Here is a 19,569-nt window from a genome sequence, read left to right as displayed (position 1 = left end):
AGCACTGGGGCACATCTGTAGGTTCTCAGGAGACCAAGGGAGAATTGTGATGAGTTCAAGTCCAGCCTGGGCTACCGAATAAGGCCCTGTCTCACTGCTTCCTCTGAGTTCTAGAAGGGAGAAAAGGACTATTCTGGGGTAGGTGGTGGTCGAGGTTAGCCGGGGTGGCAGGGAGAAATGAATTATCCCCAAAACCTTCTCCACAAGAGACAGGCTTTCCATAGCTATGTCTGGGGGCACCTGGCAAAAAGGTTACTGAGGCAGGGGCTTGCTCACCTAGGGAGAAAGGCAAGGACCCCACGGGGACTTCCCGAGGCCAGCACACAGGGTGCCCAGTCCCTCCAGTACACAAAGCCACACTCCTGACCCATCCCAAGGACCCCACGGGGACTTCCCGAGGCCCCTGTCACTTTTCCTGAGCAACCCCCTCCTCTACTGCTGGACTTTCCCATCTCAGGACCTCGACCCCCTGCTGTTCCCACAGCTCCCTCCCTCCCTCCCTCCCTTCCTCCCTCTATCAGGTATCTGCTCAAAGGTCACCTGTTCAGTGAGGTCCTCCACCAGCCTGTTAAGAACTGCCTCAGAGGGGTTGGAGCTGTAGCTTAGCTCCATCTGATATGGAGGCTGACTCGGCTTATATGTAATGATCTCTCTCTCTCTCTCTCTCTCTCTCTCTCTCTCTCTCTCTCCCTCTCTCTCTTTCTGGAGGGGGTAAGAACATCTGAAATCTATTCAGTCCCAATCCTGTTAGATACTGCCCCAGCTCTTCTGGCATGTATATCTTATATCTAACCATTTCTCTATTTCTTTTACCTTACGCTGTCCCTTTTCCTGCCCCTCCTCCATTCCCATGCATCTGTCTGGCATATGTATGTGCATGTTTGTAGGTGTGCAAACATGGGTATTCCCTGGGGACACTGTCCACTTTTAAATATTATTATTACCATTATTATTATTATTAATTATTTTTTGGGGGGGGTTGGGTGTCATGGTGCCTGTGCACAGTTCAGGGGACATCTCTTGGGGGTGGGTTCTCTCCTCCTACCCTGGGATCTAGAGACCAAACTCAGGCTATCATCAGGCTTAGATGGCAAGCACTTTTCTTATCTTTGAAACAGAGTCTCTCCCAGCTGTGGGAGCACTCACTTGACAGGCAGGGATCGACCTGCCTCTGCCTCCTCAGCGCTGGGGTTTGGGGTTGCAAGCTGGGGCCCCTGTGCCAGTACATGGGTTGCAGGGATCAAGCTCACACTCACAAGCACATTTTCCAACATTGTCAAGTCCTCAGCTGGTCCCTGTAACACATCCCGCAGACACAAAATCACCTAGTCCTTTTGTAATGAACATTTCTTTTTTTTTTTAATTTTTTAATTTATTATTATTATTTTTTTAAATCCTTTCTTTCTTTTTTTTTTAATTATTTATTTATTATATGTAAGTCCACTGTAGCTGTCTTCAGATGCACCAGAAGAGAGCGTCAGATCTCATTACGGATGGTGGTGAGCCACCGTGTGGTTGCTGGGATTTGAACTCAGGACCTTCAGAAGAGTAGTTGGTACTCTTAACCACTGAGCCATCTCTCCAGCCCTGTAATGAACATTTCTAAGTTTTCATTCTTTTTTCTTTTTTTGGTTTTTAGAGACAGGGTTTCTCTGTGTAGCCCTGGCTGTCCTGGAACTCACTTTGTAGACCAGGCTGGCCTCAAACTCAGAAATCTGCCTGCCTCTGCCTCCCGAGTGCTGGGATTAAAGGCGTGTGCCACCACTCCTGGCTTAGTTTTCATTTTTTAAAGTAAGCTAATTCATTCACCCACTGGCCAAAGATAAAGTGAGCCCTCCTTAGGTGCCAGAAGAAACTGTAAAACCAACCTGGGGCTCAAGGCCCAGTGTCCTATTGGCAAGATTCACGAACAACCAAGGCACACTGGTGTGCCTGCCACTTAGACAGGGGCCGAGGAAGAAACAGTCAGAAGGGCAGCAGGCGCTAGGAAGCAGGGTTCTTGTGTTATCGTTTTTTTGAGGCAGGGCCTCTTGTAGTCCTGGCTAATCTGTTGCTCGCTATCAGCCACGATGACCTTAAACTCTGGACTCTGCTGCCTCTATTTCCCTTGTACTGAGATTAAGGGTGTGTGCCACCATCCGTGGCAATTTTAAATTGTTCTTGAGAATTAATATACGGTGGTTTTGGCACCACGCGTCGGTGTCTATGAAGAACATTTAGTTCTCAGTAATTCTCCTGCAGCACTACGGGGAAGGAAGCCGGTTCTGCCTTACTGCTCTGTTTTACACCAAGCACCCTAGCCAAGGGCAGAGGCTTTGATTCCTAAGGATGTGGGTCTGCTGACCCAGCAGTTCCCCTCCCAGGCCCCTCCTCAGTAAGATAAAATAACTTAGCAAAGACATCAAGTCAGTAAAAAAAAAAAGGGTTTTATATTATACACATTCCATGTGGTCAGAACAGTGCCAGTCGCTTCCACCCCTACTGGGTCTGTCCTGGACCACTGAGACCTTGCCCAGCTCTCCCCTGAGATTTGAGGAAAGACAGGACTCAGGCCTGCCTGCCCCATCGGCTTTGCCATCAAAGGGGCAGCGGTCCCTGCCCTGGGGTCAAGGCCCTGCGCACAGCAGTGTTTACCAAAGATCTCGCTGACGCACGGGGGCGGGAGAAGAGGGTGTTCTCTGTCACTGTAGGTGTCATGGGCAAGGGCCACCCTGTTCCTCTCTGTGAGGTCAGGGTGGATCTGCAGCTCTGGCCTCACTAGCTTCAGTACGGGTAAGGCGACACTGCGATTAGCAGGACGTAGACGCTCTGGTGGCGGGGTGCCGCTGCGCGCACAGTCAGGCGGTAGAGCCCGGCTCGGGTGAGCGCTCTGCGGGTGTAGACCGCGCCTTGTCCAGCGCGCAGCTGGCGGAGAGCGAAGGGGCTGCGTGGGTCGGGCTCCAGCACGGTGAGCTCCGTGCGGTTGGCAGGGATGCCAGCCTCGGAGAAGGCGGCCAGGCGGGCCACGTCATGGTGGGCGCGCACGCCGAGGGGCAGCGGCAGCAGGCGGTACTGCAGTGTGGAGGGACCGCTGGCGCTGCAGTCTTGAGAGCAGCGGCGAAAGCAGGTCCTGAGGGTGACACAGACTCGTTGGGCTGCCATCCAGTGCACCCCAGTTCATCCCCAAGCTCCCCAAATACCTTGCCTGCCTATTCCCGTTAGTCCACTTCAGATCTGCAAACTGAGGCCCAGAGAAGCCAAATAGAGGCTTTCCTCCCCTTTAGCATGTCTTCCCACCCTCCTTTTTTCCCTTCCTGGCCCAAAGCCCAGGGCAGCTCAGTAAACACACAACACGATAAAACTCAGTCGCTTAGGTCCACTCAGAGGTGCCCAGAAGTGAGGAGCCTAGGGACTGAGTCACATGTCTGGACTCCCAGGGGCAGTAGAGGTTCAAAGACACTTGATCAGCCTTGTAGGAGTCTCCTCCACTGCCTGCTTCATTCCCCTTCATAAGGTCTAGAACAGATACAGTCCAGAAGCCTTGACCTCAGGTCCTGGTGCCTCTTAATGAACACAGTGAGCTGAGTCCTGGAGTTTGTGAGAGTTCCCCAATTCCTATGTTTGGAGGTGCTTTCTGTCTGAGGTTCTGTTTGTACGGGGGAGGGGTGTCCCAGAGAGCACACACCATGTCATGGCATGGAGCCAAGTTTGTCCCTGCCTGGGTACGGGTGTCCCAGGTGTGCCAGCACGTAGCTCTGGCCCAGGATGTCTGACAGGGCCTTCCTGGAGATGGGGGTCCAGGTGTGGGCAAGCTGGAGAAAAAAGCCCTGTACTCATGTGCCCACCCCTTATACCTCCACCTGCTGGGCCTCTCCTTACCCAGGGCTGGAGCCCTGCCGGTAGGTGGTAGGACAGGGCGTGTCTACACACTGGAAGCTGCCTCGGGTGTTGAAGCACATCTGGCCAGGCCCACACTCGATGCCATCTTCCTCACACTCGTTGATGTCTGGGCGGTAGGGTGAGGTAGGAGATGGGAAGATAGAACAGGGGAGAGGGAGACCAGAGGAGGCCATGTGAAAGAGACCAGCTTTCTGAGGCAGAGCCCTGAGGAGAGACCCTCCCCAACATCTTTCCATCTCCCAGGGGCATATCTTGGAGGGACTTCCTCCTATCATGGGTGAGGTTCAGATGGAGGAGAATAGCCCAGGGACACACAGCATAATTTGTGTGTCCCTAATCCTGGGAGGGGTGTGGATTGGCTCTGGCTGGCTCACCCTGGCAGTTCTTCCCGCTGGGAAGGAGGCGGTAACCAGAGGGGCAGAGGCAATAGTAGCTACCCTCTGTGTTTTGGCAGGCATGCTGACACAGGCTCCTAACGCGGCACTCATCAAGGTCTGGTCCAGGTGGGGACAGAGGGCAGAGAGATGCTGAGTCAGATTGCCGGGTGGCCATGTGCTCTGAGACCGGTCAGGGAAGCTCCCTGCTCCAGGCAACCCCTCCCCTGCCTGCCTCACCCAGGCCTGCAGCAGGAGGGGTCTCTGGGCTGGAGGAGAGTTGGAGTCTCACCCAGTCTCCATCACCAAGGCAAGAAGAGGAGCCACTCTACTGACAGTCCAACCCCTCTGCAGCCAGCCCAGCTTCCACAGGGTCCACCGTCTACAGGCCTGTACCCTCTGCTCCTACAGTCCCTCTTTATAGCTTTGTGCCTAACTGGAATATTCTTTCACGCCCCCGCAAACCTTCCTCCCTCAAGAGCAGTGTTTCTTAAAGTGGGGGGAGGAGGGGTTTCCTCAGACATGTTTTTAGGAGGGCCTCCTAAAAACACCCCAAAGACAAATGGTTTGAATATCACCCCAGGCTCTCTCTTGGGGTCCCCTTTGTCCATCTGCACAGCCACAGCACTGCCCCTCACTGGCAGAATTTCCCCTGCCTCCACCCCACTTTGCCTGTGAGTGCTGGGTTTCTGAGTTTGCCCAGATCCATGCCCAGTCTAAGAGCCCAGGACGACAGTGTTTGTGCCTAGGGCCTGCCTTACCTGCACACACGCCATCCTGCCTTATGAAGCCAGGTGGGCACCAGGCCCGTCCCACACTACTCAGGGCCCCAGAACCAGGCTGGAGGGAGACCCAGGCATGGTAGGAACCACTGGGCCTGGATACCCGAGACCGCAGCCAGGGCCCAAATGGGTTCCGGTGGCTGACAATGGTAATGTTTTGACGGTTCCGTTCCAGGGGGATACAGGTCCTGCCATCCCGTAGGAGGGTCTGGCCTGGTGGGCACAGACATCGGTAGCTGCCCTGGAGGTTCTGACACTGGTAGACACAGGGTGTGGGCAGCTGTAGGCACTCATTGATGTCTGTAGAGGGAGAGCAGATAGGATGTGAGGAGGGTAGGTGCTCTGTGGCCTGCGGGTGCTCCAGCTGCCCTTGGGCTTCTTTTTCTTTTTTACTTTGAGACAGTCTTGCTTGGAATGTGCCTCTGTCTCCTGAATACTGACATGAGAGCTGTGTCCCTCTATGCCTGCCTCTCCCTGTCATCTTCCCTGAATTCAATGCCTTACACACTACACAGGGTTCCCTTCAAGCTGGTTTCATGGGGATCCTGGTACCTGCATAGCCCCTGACCCTAGGTCTGCAGTCAGGGCCTAACTCCCAGGCAGTAGAGTCCCAATCCTTAGTGACAGTCATCCATTCTATCCCACGCCTCTCTGAGGTCCTGCCTTGGTTGTCACCTCCTCCCCTCTGACATCCACAGAAATGCCCCTATGCAGGATCTGGTGAGCGGCCTTGGCTACTGCTTTAGTCATTTTCAGACTCGCCAGACCATAAACACTCCTTGTCCTGAGCCAGAGTTGAGTGAGACCCAGGACCCAGAGCGGGTTCTGCTGTCCCCTTTACCTAGGCAAGGCAGGCCGTGACCCTGTTGGCGGTACCCTCTGGGACAACCACAGTGGTGGCCACCTGGAGTGTTCTCGCAGAGTTGATTGTAGTGACACTCATCCAGCTGTTCTAGGCATTCATCCACATCTGGGGAGGCAGCGGTGTGGCCACAGGCACGGTCATGGAAGAGGTTCAGCCCAGAGGCCTCCTCCGAGGACGGCCCCTCCCCCTCCACAGTAAGGCTATGTCTGTCTCCTTCCCTAACCACGGCTGCACAAGGCTGCACGCTGCCACTTTACGTCCTCCATCTTTGAGAACCACGCAAGGTTAGAAGGTAACAGGGTCCAGACTCCAAAGAAAAGAAGGGGCTTAGAATGTGTGTTCCAGAGGAGCTGACATATTCTAGGCCCTGGGTAGGCAATGCCCCTTTTACACAAGTTCCTCATGTGTAAGAAAAGGCCCTATTGGTGAGGGGTCAGATGTGTGCAGGGTTAAAGAACCTGGGATATAGGAAGAGATGAAGGTAGGGATGTAGGAAGGAAGAGGGGGATGGAGGAAGGAAGGGAGGAGAGGAAGGAGGAGGTAAAAAAGAGGGAGGCAGGGAGAGGAAAAGAATTTCTTAAGGTCCAGAAAGCTCCAGACACTTACAGACTCACAAAACTGTCCCTTGGGTTTGCTAAGGAAGAGGAGGCCCTTCAAGCCGCTGCCCAGGCTGGGGTGGGGTCCTCCAGGATGCAGCTGTCTTTGAGTCACTATGTCCTTGCAAGCAGCCCCTCACCTTGACTCTGTAAGCAGTCCATAAACTCGCTGGCTCGCTATGTTAGACTCTGTGGAGTTAAACTCGCTGGCTCGCTGTGCTAGACTATGGAGCTGTTTCTTTAGTCAGTTGCTGGTGTCTGGTCTGGGATGGACAGATGTTCGAGTCTGCCCAGGAAAACACCACATGACATAGATAGGCCTGGTGCATAAAACCATACAATGTGTAAAGGTTTTATCAAGGGACAGCACTTGGATGTCAATACAAAGGCCACTTGCCACTGATGCCCAGTGACTGCCCGGAAGCTGTGTTGAGAAGCACCCAGAGACTGGCTCCAGTCAGGACCACGATGTGGGGGCAGCCATGGAAGGAAGTGGCACCCCTGCTCTCTCTGACTTATTCCCCTGACATCATCAAACACAAGTGGGCAGAGGTTGAAAGGGAAAGATAGGACCTAGCTCTGGCTTCGGCCAAGAGAGTTCTAGATGCCCTGAATCCCAGTGACACTCTCTGGTCTCTTGGGAGTTTGACCTGCTCCACCTGGTGCCCCAGTCACCTTCACAGTTGCTTCCGTCAGCAGTTACCCGGAAGCCAGGCCTACAGGAAGGGAGGCAGTTATAGGATCCAAGCAGGTTCACACAGCGCTGTCCCTCCTGGCAGAGGTGGGCGTCGCCCACACACTCATCCACATCTGGGGGCCCGAGCACACGGGGAGGAGCAGAGGGGGAGGGGGAGAGAGGGGGTGGACCATGTGAACATTTGCCTTCTTGCAGCCATCCTCAAGCCCTGGCCCAGCCCACTCATAGCCTAGAAGGCCCTGACATGAAGGTCTCTTAGCCTGTAGTTCTTAGGTAAGACTGTAGACCATGTCCCCTTGGATTCTAGTTAGAAAGCCAAGGAGGACTTGGGAGGGCCAGGCCCCACTGCTGGCAGTGACAGGCAAAGACACAGGTTAGAATCAGGGTGAGACCTGCCATTCAGCCATGGATCAGAAAAACAGGAGAACAGGGCCACTGAGCCTTGATGCTGCTGTGGGAAGATCTTACAAGCTTGAGGAACACACAGGGACCACATGCTTGTCTCTGGGGGTCCACACCACCCCAACACCTCCTATCTTCCAGAAAATGACCCCTCCGTAGGCATGTGCTTCCCTTTGGAATCTGGGCCCTGAGGAGCCCACTACACGATTGGGCCGGGCTGGAGCTGCACTTCCCCGGGGCTGCTCACCTCTACAATTCCTGCGGTCCCAAGCCAGGGAGAAGCCAGTGGGGCAGGAGCAGGAGAAATGGCCAGGAGCATTGCGGCAGGTATGGGAGCAGGGGCTGGGACCCCCTGAGCATTCGTCCTTGTCTGGGTGGGAGACATGAGACTCTGTTCACATGCTCTCCTCCAGCTGGCTGGGGTGGGTTGTACAATCCCAGAAGGAGAGGTCACCTTTGATCCTACCCTGAGATGGTGGTGGCAGTGGTGGCGGGAAGAACTCACCCACACAAAATGCTCCCTGCACATCCGGCTCAAAGCCCTCTGGACAGCCAACTTCATTTTCCTCTGTAATGCAAATGTGAAGACCCTGAAGGAGCCAATTCCCCAGGGCATCTCGGGCTTGTTCTAGGACTGGTCCAGGCAGTGGGCCCTGGCTGGGAGCTCAGCCTCAGCTTTGAAACAGACGTGTGACAGCGAGACAACCAGCTGGCTCCAGGCCCAGGCTTGTGGGAGGTGGTAGTTGTGGGGACATGCCTGGTCTTGTAGTTGTGCCCGGGGAGTGGGGGTGGGGGAGGCTCTTAAGGGCAGAGAGCCAGGAGAACTCAAGAGAGACCACTAGAAAGAAGTAGACTGTTTGAGATCACGTATGCAAAACTGTGCTCAGGAGAGCCCAATAGCCATGCACAGAGCGTTGTGATTGCCGTCAACGGCCAGCAAGAAAGGGAGATGGGACTCCAGGGACAGTCACCCTTAGCAAGGTGACCTCTGGAGGTCAGTTAGGGCTGTAGAGGCAGAGTCTTCACCACTGGCCTGGAGACCCGTTCATGCCCACTGTGCAGCTAGGAACCACGGGATTCCCACCAGGTCCGTAGCCGGAAAGCAGCACAGATAGGCAGGCCCTGGATCAGGGTGTGCCTTGCCTTAGAGCCTTGCTCCTTCCAGCATCCTCTCAGGATCTTAAGCAGTGAAAAGATACTTTTAAAGCATTCCTCAGCTGTGACTACATGATGTGCTCAGCTGGGTCACCAGAGGATGCACCCATGGGGCCTTCGGTGCAGGCAACTTGGGAGAAGGGAGTAGGTGTGGCTTAGACTTGGAGAGTGGAGTATATCTCCTGCCTAGGTAGGAAAAGGCTTCAGAGGTCTGGGCAGGAGTGGCCTGAGGAGCTGAACGGGCCCTGCTAGAGTGGGCGGAGCCAGGCCCGGGTGGGCGGGGCTAGAGGAGATAGGCTGCTGCCCTATGCACGCCCCTCACCCTAGCCTGTGCTAGGGTGTGGAGTGTGAATGCCCTGTTGAATTTGGGACTCTGGCGGTCTTCCGCTGGTAGGGTGGAAGTGGGACAGTGGGGCCTCACCTGCTTGCAGGGCTGTGGTAAGCTGGAAGTTCAGGGCCTCTGCCTCAGGGTCAAAGGCCGAGCTGATAGAGGAGGCCCGAAGATGCTGCACCAGCTGGGGCTGGAGGCCCCGGGTCTCATCATACTGGATGCTGTGATTGCAGCTCAGGGAGGCTGAGAGGCTGTCGTGGAGGAAGCGCTGTGTGGAGCCCGCGAAGAGCTGGCCAGGCCCTGTCTGCACGTAGTGCTCCTGGAAGTCCTGGGGGAAGGGGAGGGTCCCACTTGAGAGAAGCCAGGAGGGAGCTGGGGTGCTGAGATCGGGCAAGCCTCCTCTGTCTCTTCTGCCCAAGAGCTGGCAGTCAGGGGCAGCACCATGCCTGTGCTGTTCTGAGACAGGTCCCTTCAGGCGTGTGAGGAGGGAAGGGGACCTGTTTGCTTAGGGTGGGTGGGTGGAGTGGCCCAGAGCTAGTACCTGCACTCGCAGATCTCCGTCGGCCAGGCTCTCTGGGATCATGCCATTGATTTTCACGTCCACGAGCAGGAGTCCATCAGGGTCCAAGCCCCGAGCCACCTGCGTCATTGTGAGCAGCTCCCCTGCAAGCCGTCCCCACCCAGCCTGGAGTCAGCGCAGGGGCAGCCTGGGCTCTCTCAGGCTCTGCCCCCAGCTGTCTGCAAGAACATGATGCTCACCTGTAGAAAATTCCATCTGGGACTCCTGCTGGAAGCTGCCACCCGTCAGAGAGTAGCCATTTAAGGCCTCTCCGCTCTCTCCAGCCAGGGCCCAGTAGATGGGGGCAATCGTGACCACCAGCACCCGCATTAGAGGCCCTGGATGTAGCAGAACACAGAGGCCATGTTAGGACTGGAGTCTCAGGGCAGCAATGCTGCTCACGATCCCTCGTGGCTTCCCCTTCGCTCAGCCTTTCCCTCCCCGGCCATGCTTGGCCTGGTGACTACACATGCCAGTTGTTTAGCAGACCCCAGGAGATAGCAAAATATACTTTATGGAGCAGCTAGAAAAGCAAATATAATAAAGAAATGCATGGGACGTGATATTTAGCCAGGTTCAACAGAACCAGATAGATGGTCCCCGTGGCTCCTGGGGGGTCACAGGTTGTCACTCTATGCTGGCTGGGTTGATGATTAACTAACTTGTGGACAACTCCTGCAAGCACCTGGGAGAGGAAGGAGGGTTCTGAGCCTTTGACTGCCCTGGGTGTCATGTGACATCTGGACCTCTTAGGGTTAGGAGAGGTCACAGACTGGGTCAGGGGGGCACCTCCCACTCACCGCTTCCTCAGGGGCAGGGGCAGTGGCAGCACCTAATGGGGTGACAGGAGGGAGCTAGAGCCCTTGTGGGCGGCAGAACCTGTCCAGCTCCTCAGAGCCCCAGTCCCATTAGAGTCAAACTCACTGGGCCTGGATCTAGACGTTTCCCCATGGCTCCTGCAGCTGGAAGCAGCTAATTTTGCTTAAATTAGTTTCTGTCGACAGTGGCTTCAAGCTTGGCAGTTAAAGTCCCTGACCTGGGGCTGGAGAGATGTCTCCATTAAGAGCATTTGTTTTTCTTGCAGAGAATCTGGGCTCAACGTCCAGCACCCACAAGTAGCTCACAGCCATCTGTAACTCCAGTGCAGAGGACCTGACAGTCTTTTCTGGCCTCTGCAGGCACCAGGCATGCACATGGTTGTACATACATATATGCAGACAAGACATTTGTACACATAAAATAAAAGCAAATGATTCTAAAACAAAGCAAAACAAAACCAAAACAAAACAAGTTAACAACTGAGGTCACGTGTGGCTCTGAAGAACTGCTCCTGGTGAGAACTTGTCCCTGCCTTTCCTTACACTGGGTCCTTGGAAGGGGTGGGGAGGCGCCTTGGGTCCTTTGTGTCGGCCAAGTCAGGGCCTGCCAGTCAGCTGCATATTCTCTGCTCAAGACACCTTGTTTCTTGAATCTGTGACCCAAGGCGGATGCATGCCCTTTCTTCTCTTCCTCCTTCTCCCCTTCTTCCTCCTCCTCTTCCTCTCCCTGTTCCTCCTCCTCCTCCTCCTCATCTTCCCTTTCTTCCCCTTCCTCTTTCTCCTCCTTCTCCTTTCTTTTTGATTTTCTTTTGAGGCAGGGTTTCTCTGCATAGCCCTGACTACCCTGGAATTCACTCTGTAGATCTGACTGGCCTCGAACTCTGAGATCCACCTGCCTCTGCCCAGCCTCCCAAGTGCTAGGATTAAAGACATATGCCACCACCCCAGGCTGCCTCCTGCTTATTAGATGAGGGAATTCTGAATCTTTCCTGCTGTCTGTCCCCTCCAGCTCATGTCTGTTAATCAATTCTTCACTTTTCTATTGGCTCCCATCGGTAGGGGGGGGGCTCCCCAAGTATAAGTGGCAGCCCCATCGTCCTCTGAGCTCCTGATGAAGTACCCTGCTCATACCACCCTCTCCCTAATTTTAAATGCAGTGACTTTATTTGGTGATAGTGGTGGGGGTGGGAGCCTGTGAGCTGGAGAGGACTTCGGCTCTTGAAGGTAGTGTTCTCTCCACACGCTAGGCCTTGAATGAGCCAGCATGTGTCCCAGCATAACCCCCCTTCCGCTCCCCACATACCCACACTTGCTGGGACATGACTGATGCTGCTCCAGATGGTAGGAACCTCAGAGCTGCCCTGCTGTAGCACACTGATGTTGAGAGTAGCCATTCCAAATTCCCGGCCATTGATGACTCCAGTCATGCTGCCCCGGCTGCCCCGGGGCTCTCCTGTGGAGCAGGAGACAAACAATAGTGACACATGCTAGCTACCCACTCTGAGCCCCCATGCAAAGGTGTCGTCACTGCTACTCTTTCATCAAATTGGAAGTTGAGGCTTGGAAAGGCACAGTGTCCAAAGACACCCAGCTAATAGGTAACAGACTCAGAAGCACAGAAGGTCTCGGCTCAGAAATAAAGGAGACTGTGTCTGGGGAGGGCTCAGCCAGTGAGGTGCTTGCTGTATACAAGTATGAGTGCCTGAGCTTGGTCCCCAGAGCCCACATAGAAATGTCAGCTATAGTGGTATATGCTTGGAGTCCTGGTGCTGGTGAGGCAGAGACGGCAGAGGCAGAGGTGGAACCCTGGGGCTCACCGGCTAGCCAGCTTAACCTGGATTCAGTGAAAGATCCTGTCTCAAAAACAAGATGGACAGCTCCTGGGGAGCAACACAAGTTGTCATCTGGCATCCTTATGCACCTGCACATATATGCACATGCACACATATGCACCTGCACACATATGCCCCTGCACACATGCGTGCACACACATACACCCACACACATATCATGTACATACATACAACCACATACACATCATGCACACAGGTGTACTCATGCCCACATGAACCTGCACACACATGCATCTGCACACACATGCACCTGCACACATGCATGCACACACATACACCCACACACATATAATGTACATACATACACACACATATCATGTACATACATACAACCACATACACATCATGCACACAGGTGTACTCATGCCCACATGGACCTGCACACACAGGCATCTGCACACATATGTGTACACACATATACCCACACACATATCATGTACATACATACGCCTACACACATATCATGTACACACATACAACCACACACACATCACGCACACAGGTGTACTCATACCCACATGCACCCACACACAATGCACATGCACACATATACACCTGCATACACATGTACCTGTACACACACATGACATACATGCACCCACACATGCATGCACTTACATACATGCATGCATGTGCACATATGCATGCACAATGCACATGCACACATGCATGCACACATATATACCTGCACACATGCATGACATACATGCATCCATAAATGCATGCACCTATATACATGTACACACATGCACCTGCCCACATGTACCTGCCAGCATGCACCTGCCCACATACACCTGCCCACATGTATGTACAATGCACCTACCCACACATGCACCTGCACATACATGTGCACACATACATACAGAGCCAAGCAAGTCATGTCCCTAGGTCACATCAAGTTGGCTTGTTTATAAAATGAGGAGGTGGGTCCACAGACACACAGAAGAGCTGTTGGTCTAAAACTTGCCAAGAGCTATGATGCAGAGGTTGGCATGCTGTAGGGACAGGGCACCATGCCAAGATCTGAGTATTATCACCAGAGCATCCTCATTCCATCAGTGGCCCTGGCTCCAGCCGGCCTGCAGCTGCTCTGGCTGGAGTGGGCTGGCTGCCCAGAGGCTGCCAGGCTGTCCAAGAAGCCTTTCTCATGCACAAACTCAATGAATGACATCGGCCCACAGGGACCCTGCTTCCTCTGCCTAATGAACCAGCTGACTCTTTTGGGCAGATGGCCTTCCAGGGGGCACAAGTCAGAGGGAGCCTGGCTCCCTGCTCACCAGCCCTCTGGGGAAATTAACAGCAAATTGCATACGAACTATCAAAAAACAAAACACAGAACATTCCATGGCCAGGACCTTAAACAGTCAATCAAGACGGGTTAATGCTGGGTTCTAGGAAGTGCAGCTCTCATCTGGGGTCTGGTGATGCCCATCTGGAATATTTCTCATCCATATCTGTTTCACAACAGGGCACAGGGAGGGAGCTGGCTCGGGCAGGGAGGGAGACAAGTCTGACCCAGATCCCTGGAGGCCACAGGAGCTCTGAGCCCTTGAATGGCACGCCACTTTTTAGACATTAGGAGTCTCAGTCTCTTGTTGCCCACCCCTGAAAAAAACAACCAAGGCTAGGACACACTCTTACACTGATGGGACGGAAAGAATAAAACAGCAGGGAGGAGGGACAGGTGTGTAGTCAGGGAGGAGGGACAGGTGTGTAGTCAGGGAGGAGAGACAGGTGTGTAGTCAGGGAGGAGGGACAGGTGTGTAGTCAGGGAGGAGGGACAGGTGTGTAGTCAGGGAGGAGGGACAGGTGTGTAGTAGTAGCCTATCTGGTTCTACCCCCAGGACTGCCAAGCCAAGGCCAACCTAACAAATGAAAAACAACACACAAAACGGGCTGGAGAGATGGCAGTGAAATCCGTGATGTGCAAGCAGGAAGACTCCCCTAGGGTGTGCGCACATAAAAGCTGTTGTGCCTGTGACTCTAATGCTGGGGAGAAAGGACTGCAAGAAAGGCAGACGCTGGGGCCTGCTGGAGACTGGTGAGTGCTGGGTTAGGGAGAGATTCTGGCTCAAACAAAAAGTAAGGAGGGAGGCTGGAGAGATGGCTAAGTAGTTAGGAGAATGCATGTACTGCTGTTCCAGGGGACCCAGGTTCAGTTCCCAGCATCTGCACCAGGCAGCTCACAGTCATCTGTAACTCAAATTTCAAGGAAACCAGTGCCCACTTCTGGCTTCTGCGGGCACTTGCATGCACACAGTGCACATAAGCTCACACAGGCACACATACATACACAAAAATAAAAAAAATAAATAAATCTTATAAGATTGGGGAGCAATAGAGTAAGACATTCAGTGTCAACTTCTGTTTCTTCGCCTGCACACACACACATACACACACACACAATCACATACACATTCACATACATACTCTCTTTCATACACACATACATTCACACACTCACACTTTCACATAGTCAAACACATACACACTCACACTCCCCCCACTCACACACAACACATTCATATCTATGTCCACACAGTCACACACACACACACACACACACACACGCACAAAATCAAAGAGAAAGAGAGAGAGAGAGAGAGAGAGAGAGAGAGAGAGAGAGCGCTTCAAAATCCCTTTACACAACAAAACCATTGAAGGAACTTAAACCAGGCAAATCCTGAGGCCCGCCTCATGGAGAAGGTGACTGTTGTGGATGTGGGCGTGGGGGCTGAAATAGGAAGCTGTTATTTGTCTCTCACAGACAAGAGAATTGTAGATGGAAATGACACATGTAGTGAAATGAAACTGAAAAAGATGTGTCTTCAGGCAGATTATCATGGGATGTCATCCAAGCCAGGCAATAAAGGGGCAGATTTTAAAGCTAGCCTGATCTTGTGTAGGAAGCAGAGAGATTTACAGTCGGAGAGAAAACAAACAAACAAAAAACCCAGAGTCAGGCATGGTGGGGTTGTGCCTGAAATGCCAGCCCTGGAGGAGACTGAGGCAGGAGGATGGGCCAGCCTGGGCTACAGAGTGAGAATGTTACAAAATGGAGCTAAACCATTACTGAGAAGAGACACGGGAAGAGACAGGCAGCGCTACAAAGTTGTCCTCTGACACCACCCACGGCTGTGACATGCATACCACCCCCAGTGCACGTAAATGAAAATATAAAAAGAGTCACCTAAGCACGTTCTGATCAGTGAATCATGGGTAATAACTAGTTTTCTGATTTCAGACTTCTGTTTTCTTTGCCCTTTCCGTAATTAGCATATATGAAAGAAAATAGTCATTACCACTATTAAATAAAGAAAGAGCTGTGTTGGGGTGAATTCTCCCCCACGCCACCTCCTCTTTCACATCTTGATGCTCTAATCCCAGGACCTCGGGATGGGACCTCATTTAGAAATGGGATAGAAATGGGATCTTCACAGAGAAAAAGCACATCAAAATGAGGTCATCAGGACGAGCCCTTGTCCAGTATGCCCACCCGGTGACTTTATCAAAACAGGAAATTAGAGGCTGTCTTTAGTTACTGTTCTTTCTGTTGCTGTGAAGAGACACCATGACCAAGGCAATTCTAACAAAAGACAGCATTTAATTGGGGTCTTGCTTACAGTTTTAGAGGCTTAATCCATGATTATCATGGCAGGAAGCAGATAGAAAGGCATGGAGCAGTAGCTGAGGGCTTTATATCCTGACTTATAGGCAGCAGGCTGAGACAGACGCTGGGCCTGGTTCGGGCTTTTGAAACCTCAAAGCCCACCCCCCAGGGGCACACCTCCTCCAACAAGGCCACACCTTCTAATCTTTCCAACCAGCTCATCAACCCGGGAGGCGGCATTCAAAGGAATGAGGCTATGGCCCCACCTCATTCAACCCTTCACATAGATGGGAGCTCACAGGGAGGTGGCCGCACAAAAATACAGCAAAGACCGGGCAACTCTTCCAGAAGCCAAGTAATTCTAGTGATGGCCAGAAGCTACGGGCAGAATCTCCTCCTTAGGCTCGGGAGGGACCAATACTTCCAAGGCTCTGACTCTGGATTAACAGCCTCTCAAACTGAAAGATGGTGTCTGTTAATTAAGCCCCAGACTACGGGATTTCATTATGTCCACCTCAGAAACCAACATAGAGATCATACACAGAGCTTTGTGGTTTGAACTGGGAGCTTGTCACCAGGAGAGAGGGAGAGTTAGGCCCAAGTTCTGAAACAGAGGGAAGTCCCTCAGGCCTGAAGTCATCCTTGAGTTAGCAACTTCCTCTGGGTATCCAAGAACCACTGATGTCTGGGTACATTTGTTAGCAGCTTGCCTCTTCTTACAAACAAGGGAACTAAAGATCAGAAAGGTTCCCACAGCTGCTTGACAAATGTCAAATCTCAGTCTCTTTAGAGGTGCTGCTGGCTGGAGAGGAGATCTATGGAGAGAGGTTGTGACACCAGGTGGGAATAGATTGGTGATGTCTGCCACAGGCAGGGTTAGAGAAAGGACAGAGATTCTGAAACTGTGTGTGGAAATGGATTGGTGATGTCTACCACTGACATGAGATACACACCCAAGCCCATGGGGTATTTGGTGCAGAGGCAGACAATCCAGAAACGATATTCTGTGACTTTTCTTTATGTTGGTTTGAATTGTTTTACTGTAGTTTGTTCAGGACACCACTTTTCAATATTAAGTTTGGCCTGACTAAGGAGGAGGGGGCTGATTAAGGAATCTCTAGATAGTTGGGGTCAGTAATGTCAGTAAGCTGTGTTCCTTGGGGTGACCACTAGTTCACAGATGTTCACAGCAAAGTCCTCAAGGGTGTCATGGGTAATCTTATTTGATCTTGCCCTTTCCTTGAGGTCATGGGGTGCCCAGATGGAGGGTGTGGGCCAAAGTCAGATGACCAGAACAGCCTGGTTCTCTGGCTAAGGTGAGTATGGTAAAGGCTTAGCCCTTCTGGGACTCAGTTTCCTCAGACAGGACGGAATGCATAGATTTCCTATGTGCCTCAGGCTCCGTTTTAACTTCCTGAAGAACCAGGAAGCCTGCAGGGCAGTGGTCCAGGCTCTGCTAGTGGATGCGTCCACTAGACTCAGTCTGGAGGCCCCGGCAGGGACGCTCCTTACCTCTCACGGCCAGCAACGCCTTGGCTGTGACAGAGCCCAGAAGGTTGTGAGCCACACACTCATACACTCCAGAATCTCCAGCTTCCACACGCTCCAGCCACAGGCTCCCGTCTGGCAGGGCCCGGAGCCTCCGGCCAGCCTGGAGCGGTCGGCCTGCCCGTAGCCACTCGACCGTGGGCACGGGCTCTCCGGTGGCCCGGCATCGTAGCTCCACATCCACTCCGGACTTCACTGTCACATCCCGAGGCTCCACCTGGAACACTGGGGCACCTGAGGGAGGAGAGGGGCAGGTTTTAGGGTGGGTCTTGTCTATTCCAGTGATCTGTGCTCATTTGGAAAACACCAGAAGGTGGAAAGGATGTGAGAACCACACACATTCCTGCCCCGCAGCTGGTGGCCTCTTCACTGCCTTACACACGAGGGACACGCTTTTCCCCGGAGACCACCGTTGTGTGCGAGCACTGCTGCTTTTGCTCCATGATGCCGCCTCAACATTTGATGATGCCCCTCACCCCCACCCCAAGGTGATATCATTAAGAACTTGGGATGTGGCTCAGCAAATAAGAGTACTCGCTGTGCAAGCATGAGGACCTGAGTTCAGATTGTTACCACCTCTGTTTAAGACGCCAGGTGTGCACTCCACGGGTACTTATTCTCTGCACTTTAATCTGCCAAAAGTGAGACATCAATATTGCCCCACCCCCACCCCAAGGCTCAGGGACCATCACAGAACACAGGGCAGAAAGTCTGTAGGAGCCAGAAGTCAGGGAGGGTCCCAGTAAATATGTGCTCTGGATTTGACAGGACGGCTGCGGTCCCAAGCTTTCAGCAGCCCTCGGTTGCTTCTAAGACCAGCATGGGATCAAACCATTCAACATTCGAACACAGACCCAGGGGAAGCTTACAAGCCCCCTCCCCTGAAGAGCTGTTGACAGCTGATGGCCTCTAGAGGATACGTTTTCTTGTTTTTTTTTTTTTTTTTTTTTTTTTTTTTTTTGGTGGTGGTGGTGGTGGTATTTGTTTGTTTTTATCCGAGACAGGGTTTTTCTGTGTAGCCCTGGCTGTCCTGGAACTCACTCTGTAGACCAGGCTGGCCTCAAACTCAGAAATCCGCGTGCCTCTGCCTCCAAGTGCTAGAATACATTTTCTTTAAGGATGTGGCCCCAGTAGGACGATCTTGCTCCATCAGGTGGCCCCACACCCCACACTCAGGACTATAGTATATGTATGGCACAAATTGGACTAAGTGGCTTATTAAAAAACAGAAAGAACACAAAGTTAGGAGAGTGGGTGGGGAGGTGATCTCAGAGGAGTTAGCAGGAGGGATGGGGGAGCAGGAGGGGTGGGGGAGCAGGAGGGGTGGGGGAGCAGGAGGGGTGGGGGAGCATGGTTAAGACACATTGGATCAAATTCTCAAAGAATGAAAGTGTTATGTTAAAAAGCACCAGTCATGGCTGTGCCTGCCTGTAACTGTAACCCAGTGCTGTGGAGGGCAGAGGATTTGGGGGGCTTGCTGCCTGCCAGTGTAGCTCCAGTTTCAGTAACAGACCCTGTCTGGAGCAGATAAAGAGCAAGACTCCTGAGAGCTTCCTCTGAACTCTGTGTCTCAGCTTACTACAGTTCTACAAAAGCTGTGTGACCTCACGACTCAGCTGTGGACGCATCCCAACAGAAATGCAGGTGCGCTCCTCAGCAATATGAATCTCCCTGCCAAGCTGCTCCTGGAAAGGATCTGCTGGGGGACACGGAAGCAACATCGGCAACGTGGCGGGAAGCCATACAGCCACAAAGTGGCACGAAGATTCCAAGAGCATGGACGGTGTCACAGTGCTGTGTGAAGGACCAGACCGGGAAATGGTCCCAGTCACAGCTTCTTTCTGCTTTTAGTGGAGCTGGAGATAGAACCCTGGGCCACATACTCAACTAACTAGACAAGTGCTGTGCCACCAAGCTTGTCCTAGCACCTGGATTCCATTTAGATGAAGGTTAAGGGCTGGAGAGATAGTTCTCACACATAAAATAAAAAGTTTTACATCTTAAAAAGTAAGAACAAGGTGAGATGGCTCAGTGGGTAAGAGCACCCGACTGCTCTTCCGAAGGTCCGGAGTTCAAATCCCAGCAACCACATGGTGGCTC

General features: G+C 52.8%; 1 protein-coding gene across 1 annotated transcript in view; it reads right to left on the bottom strand.

Moving 5' to 3' along the window:
* Window positions 1–2,406: 2,406 nt before the first annotated feature.
* The window catches only part of Hmcn2 (hemicentin 2), a 146,952-nt gene continuing 129,789 nt past the window's right edge, over window positions 2,407–19,569 (bottom strand). Inside the window, exons 86-98 of the mRNA XM_021194900.2 lie at window positions 17,434–17,703; window positions 11,762–11,911; window positions 9,841–9,978; window positions 9,623–9,744; window positions 9,172–9,409; window positions 8,101–8,163; window positions 7,843–7,965; window positions 7,172–7,306; window positions 5,877–6,005; window positions 5,015–5,335; window positions 4,254–4,373; window positions 3,859–3,985; window positions 2,407–3,109 (exon numbers count right to left, since the gene is read on the bottom strand). Coding sequence (XP_021050559.1) covers window positions 2,764–3,109; window positions 3,859–3,985; window positions 4,254–4,373; window positions 5,015–5,335; window positions 5,877–6,005; window positions 7,172–7,306; window positions 7,843–7,965; window positions 8,101–8,163; window positions 9,172–9,409; window positions 9,623–9,744; window positions 9,841–9,978; window positions 11,762–11,911; window positions 17,434–17,703 — 2,282 coding nt within the window. The 3' untranslated portion in view covers window positions 2,407–2,763. The remainder of the gene's footprint in view (window positions 3,110–3,858; window positions 3,986–4,253; window positions 4,374–5,014; window positions 5,336–5,876; window positions 6,006–7,171; window positions 7,307–7,842; window positions 7,966–8,100; window positions 8,164–9,171; window positions 9,410–9,622; window positions 9,745–9,840; window positions 9,979–11,761; window positions 11,912–17,433; window positions 17,704–19,569) is intronic.

Source organism: Mus pahari, chromosome 3, assembly GCF_900095145.1.
Source record: "Mus pahari chromosome 3, PAHARI_EIJ_v1.1, whole genome shotgun sequence".
In the NCBI taxonomy this organism is placed as follows: domain Eukaryota; kingdom Metazoa; phylum Chordata; class Mammalia; order Rodentia; family Muridae; genus Mus; species Mus pahari.
Note: the sequence above shows the minus strand (reverse complement) of the source record. Positions and strands in the feature narration are given on the sequence as shown.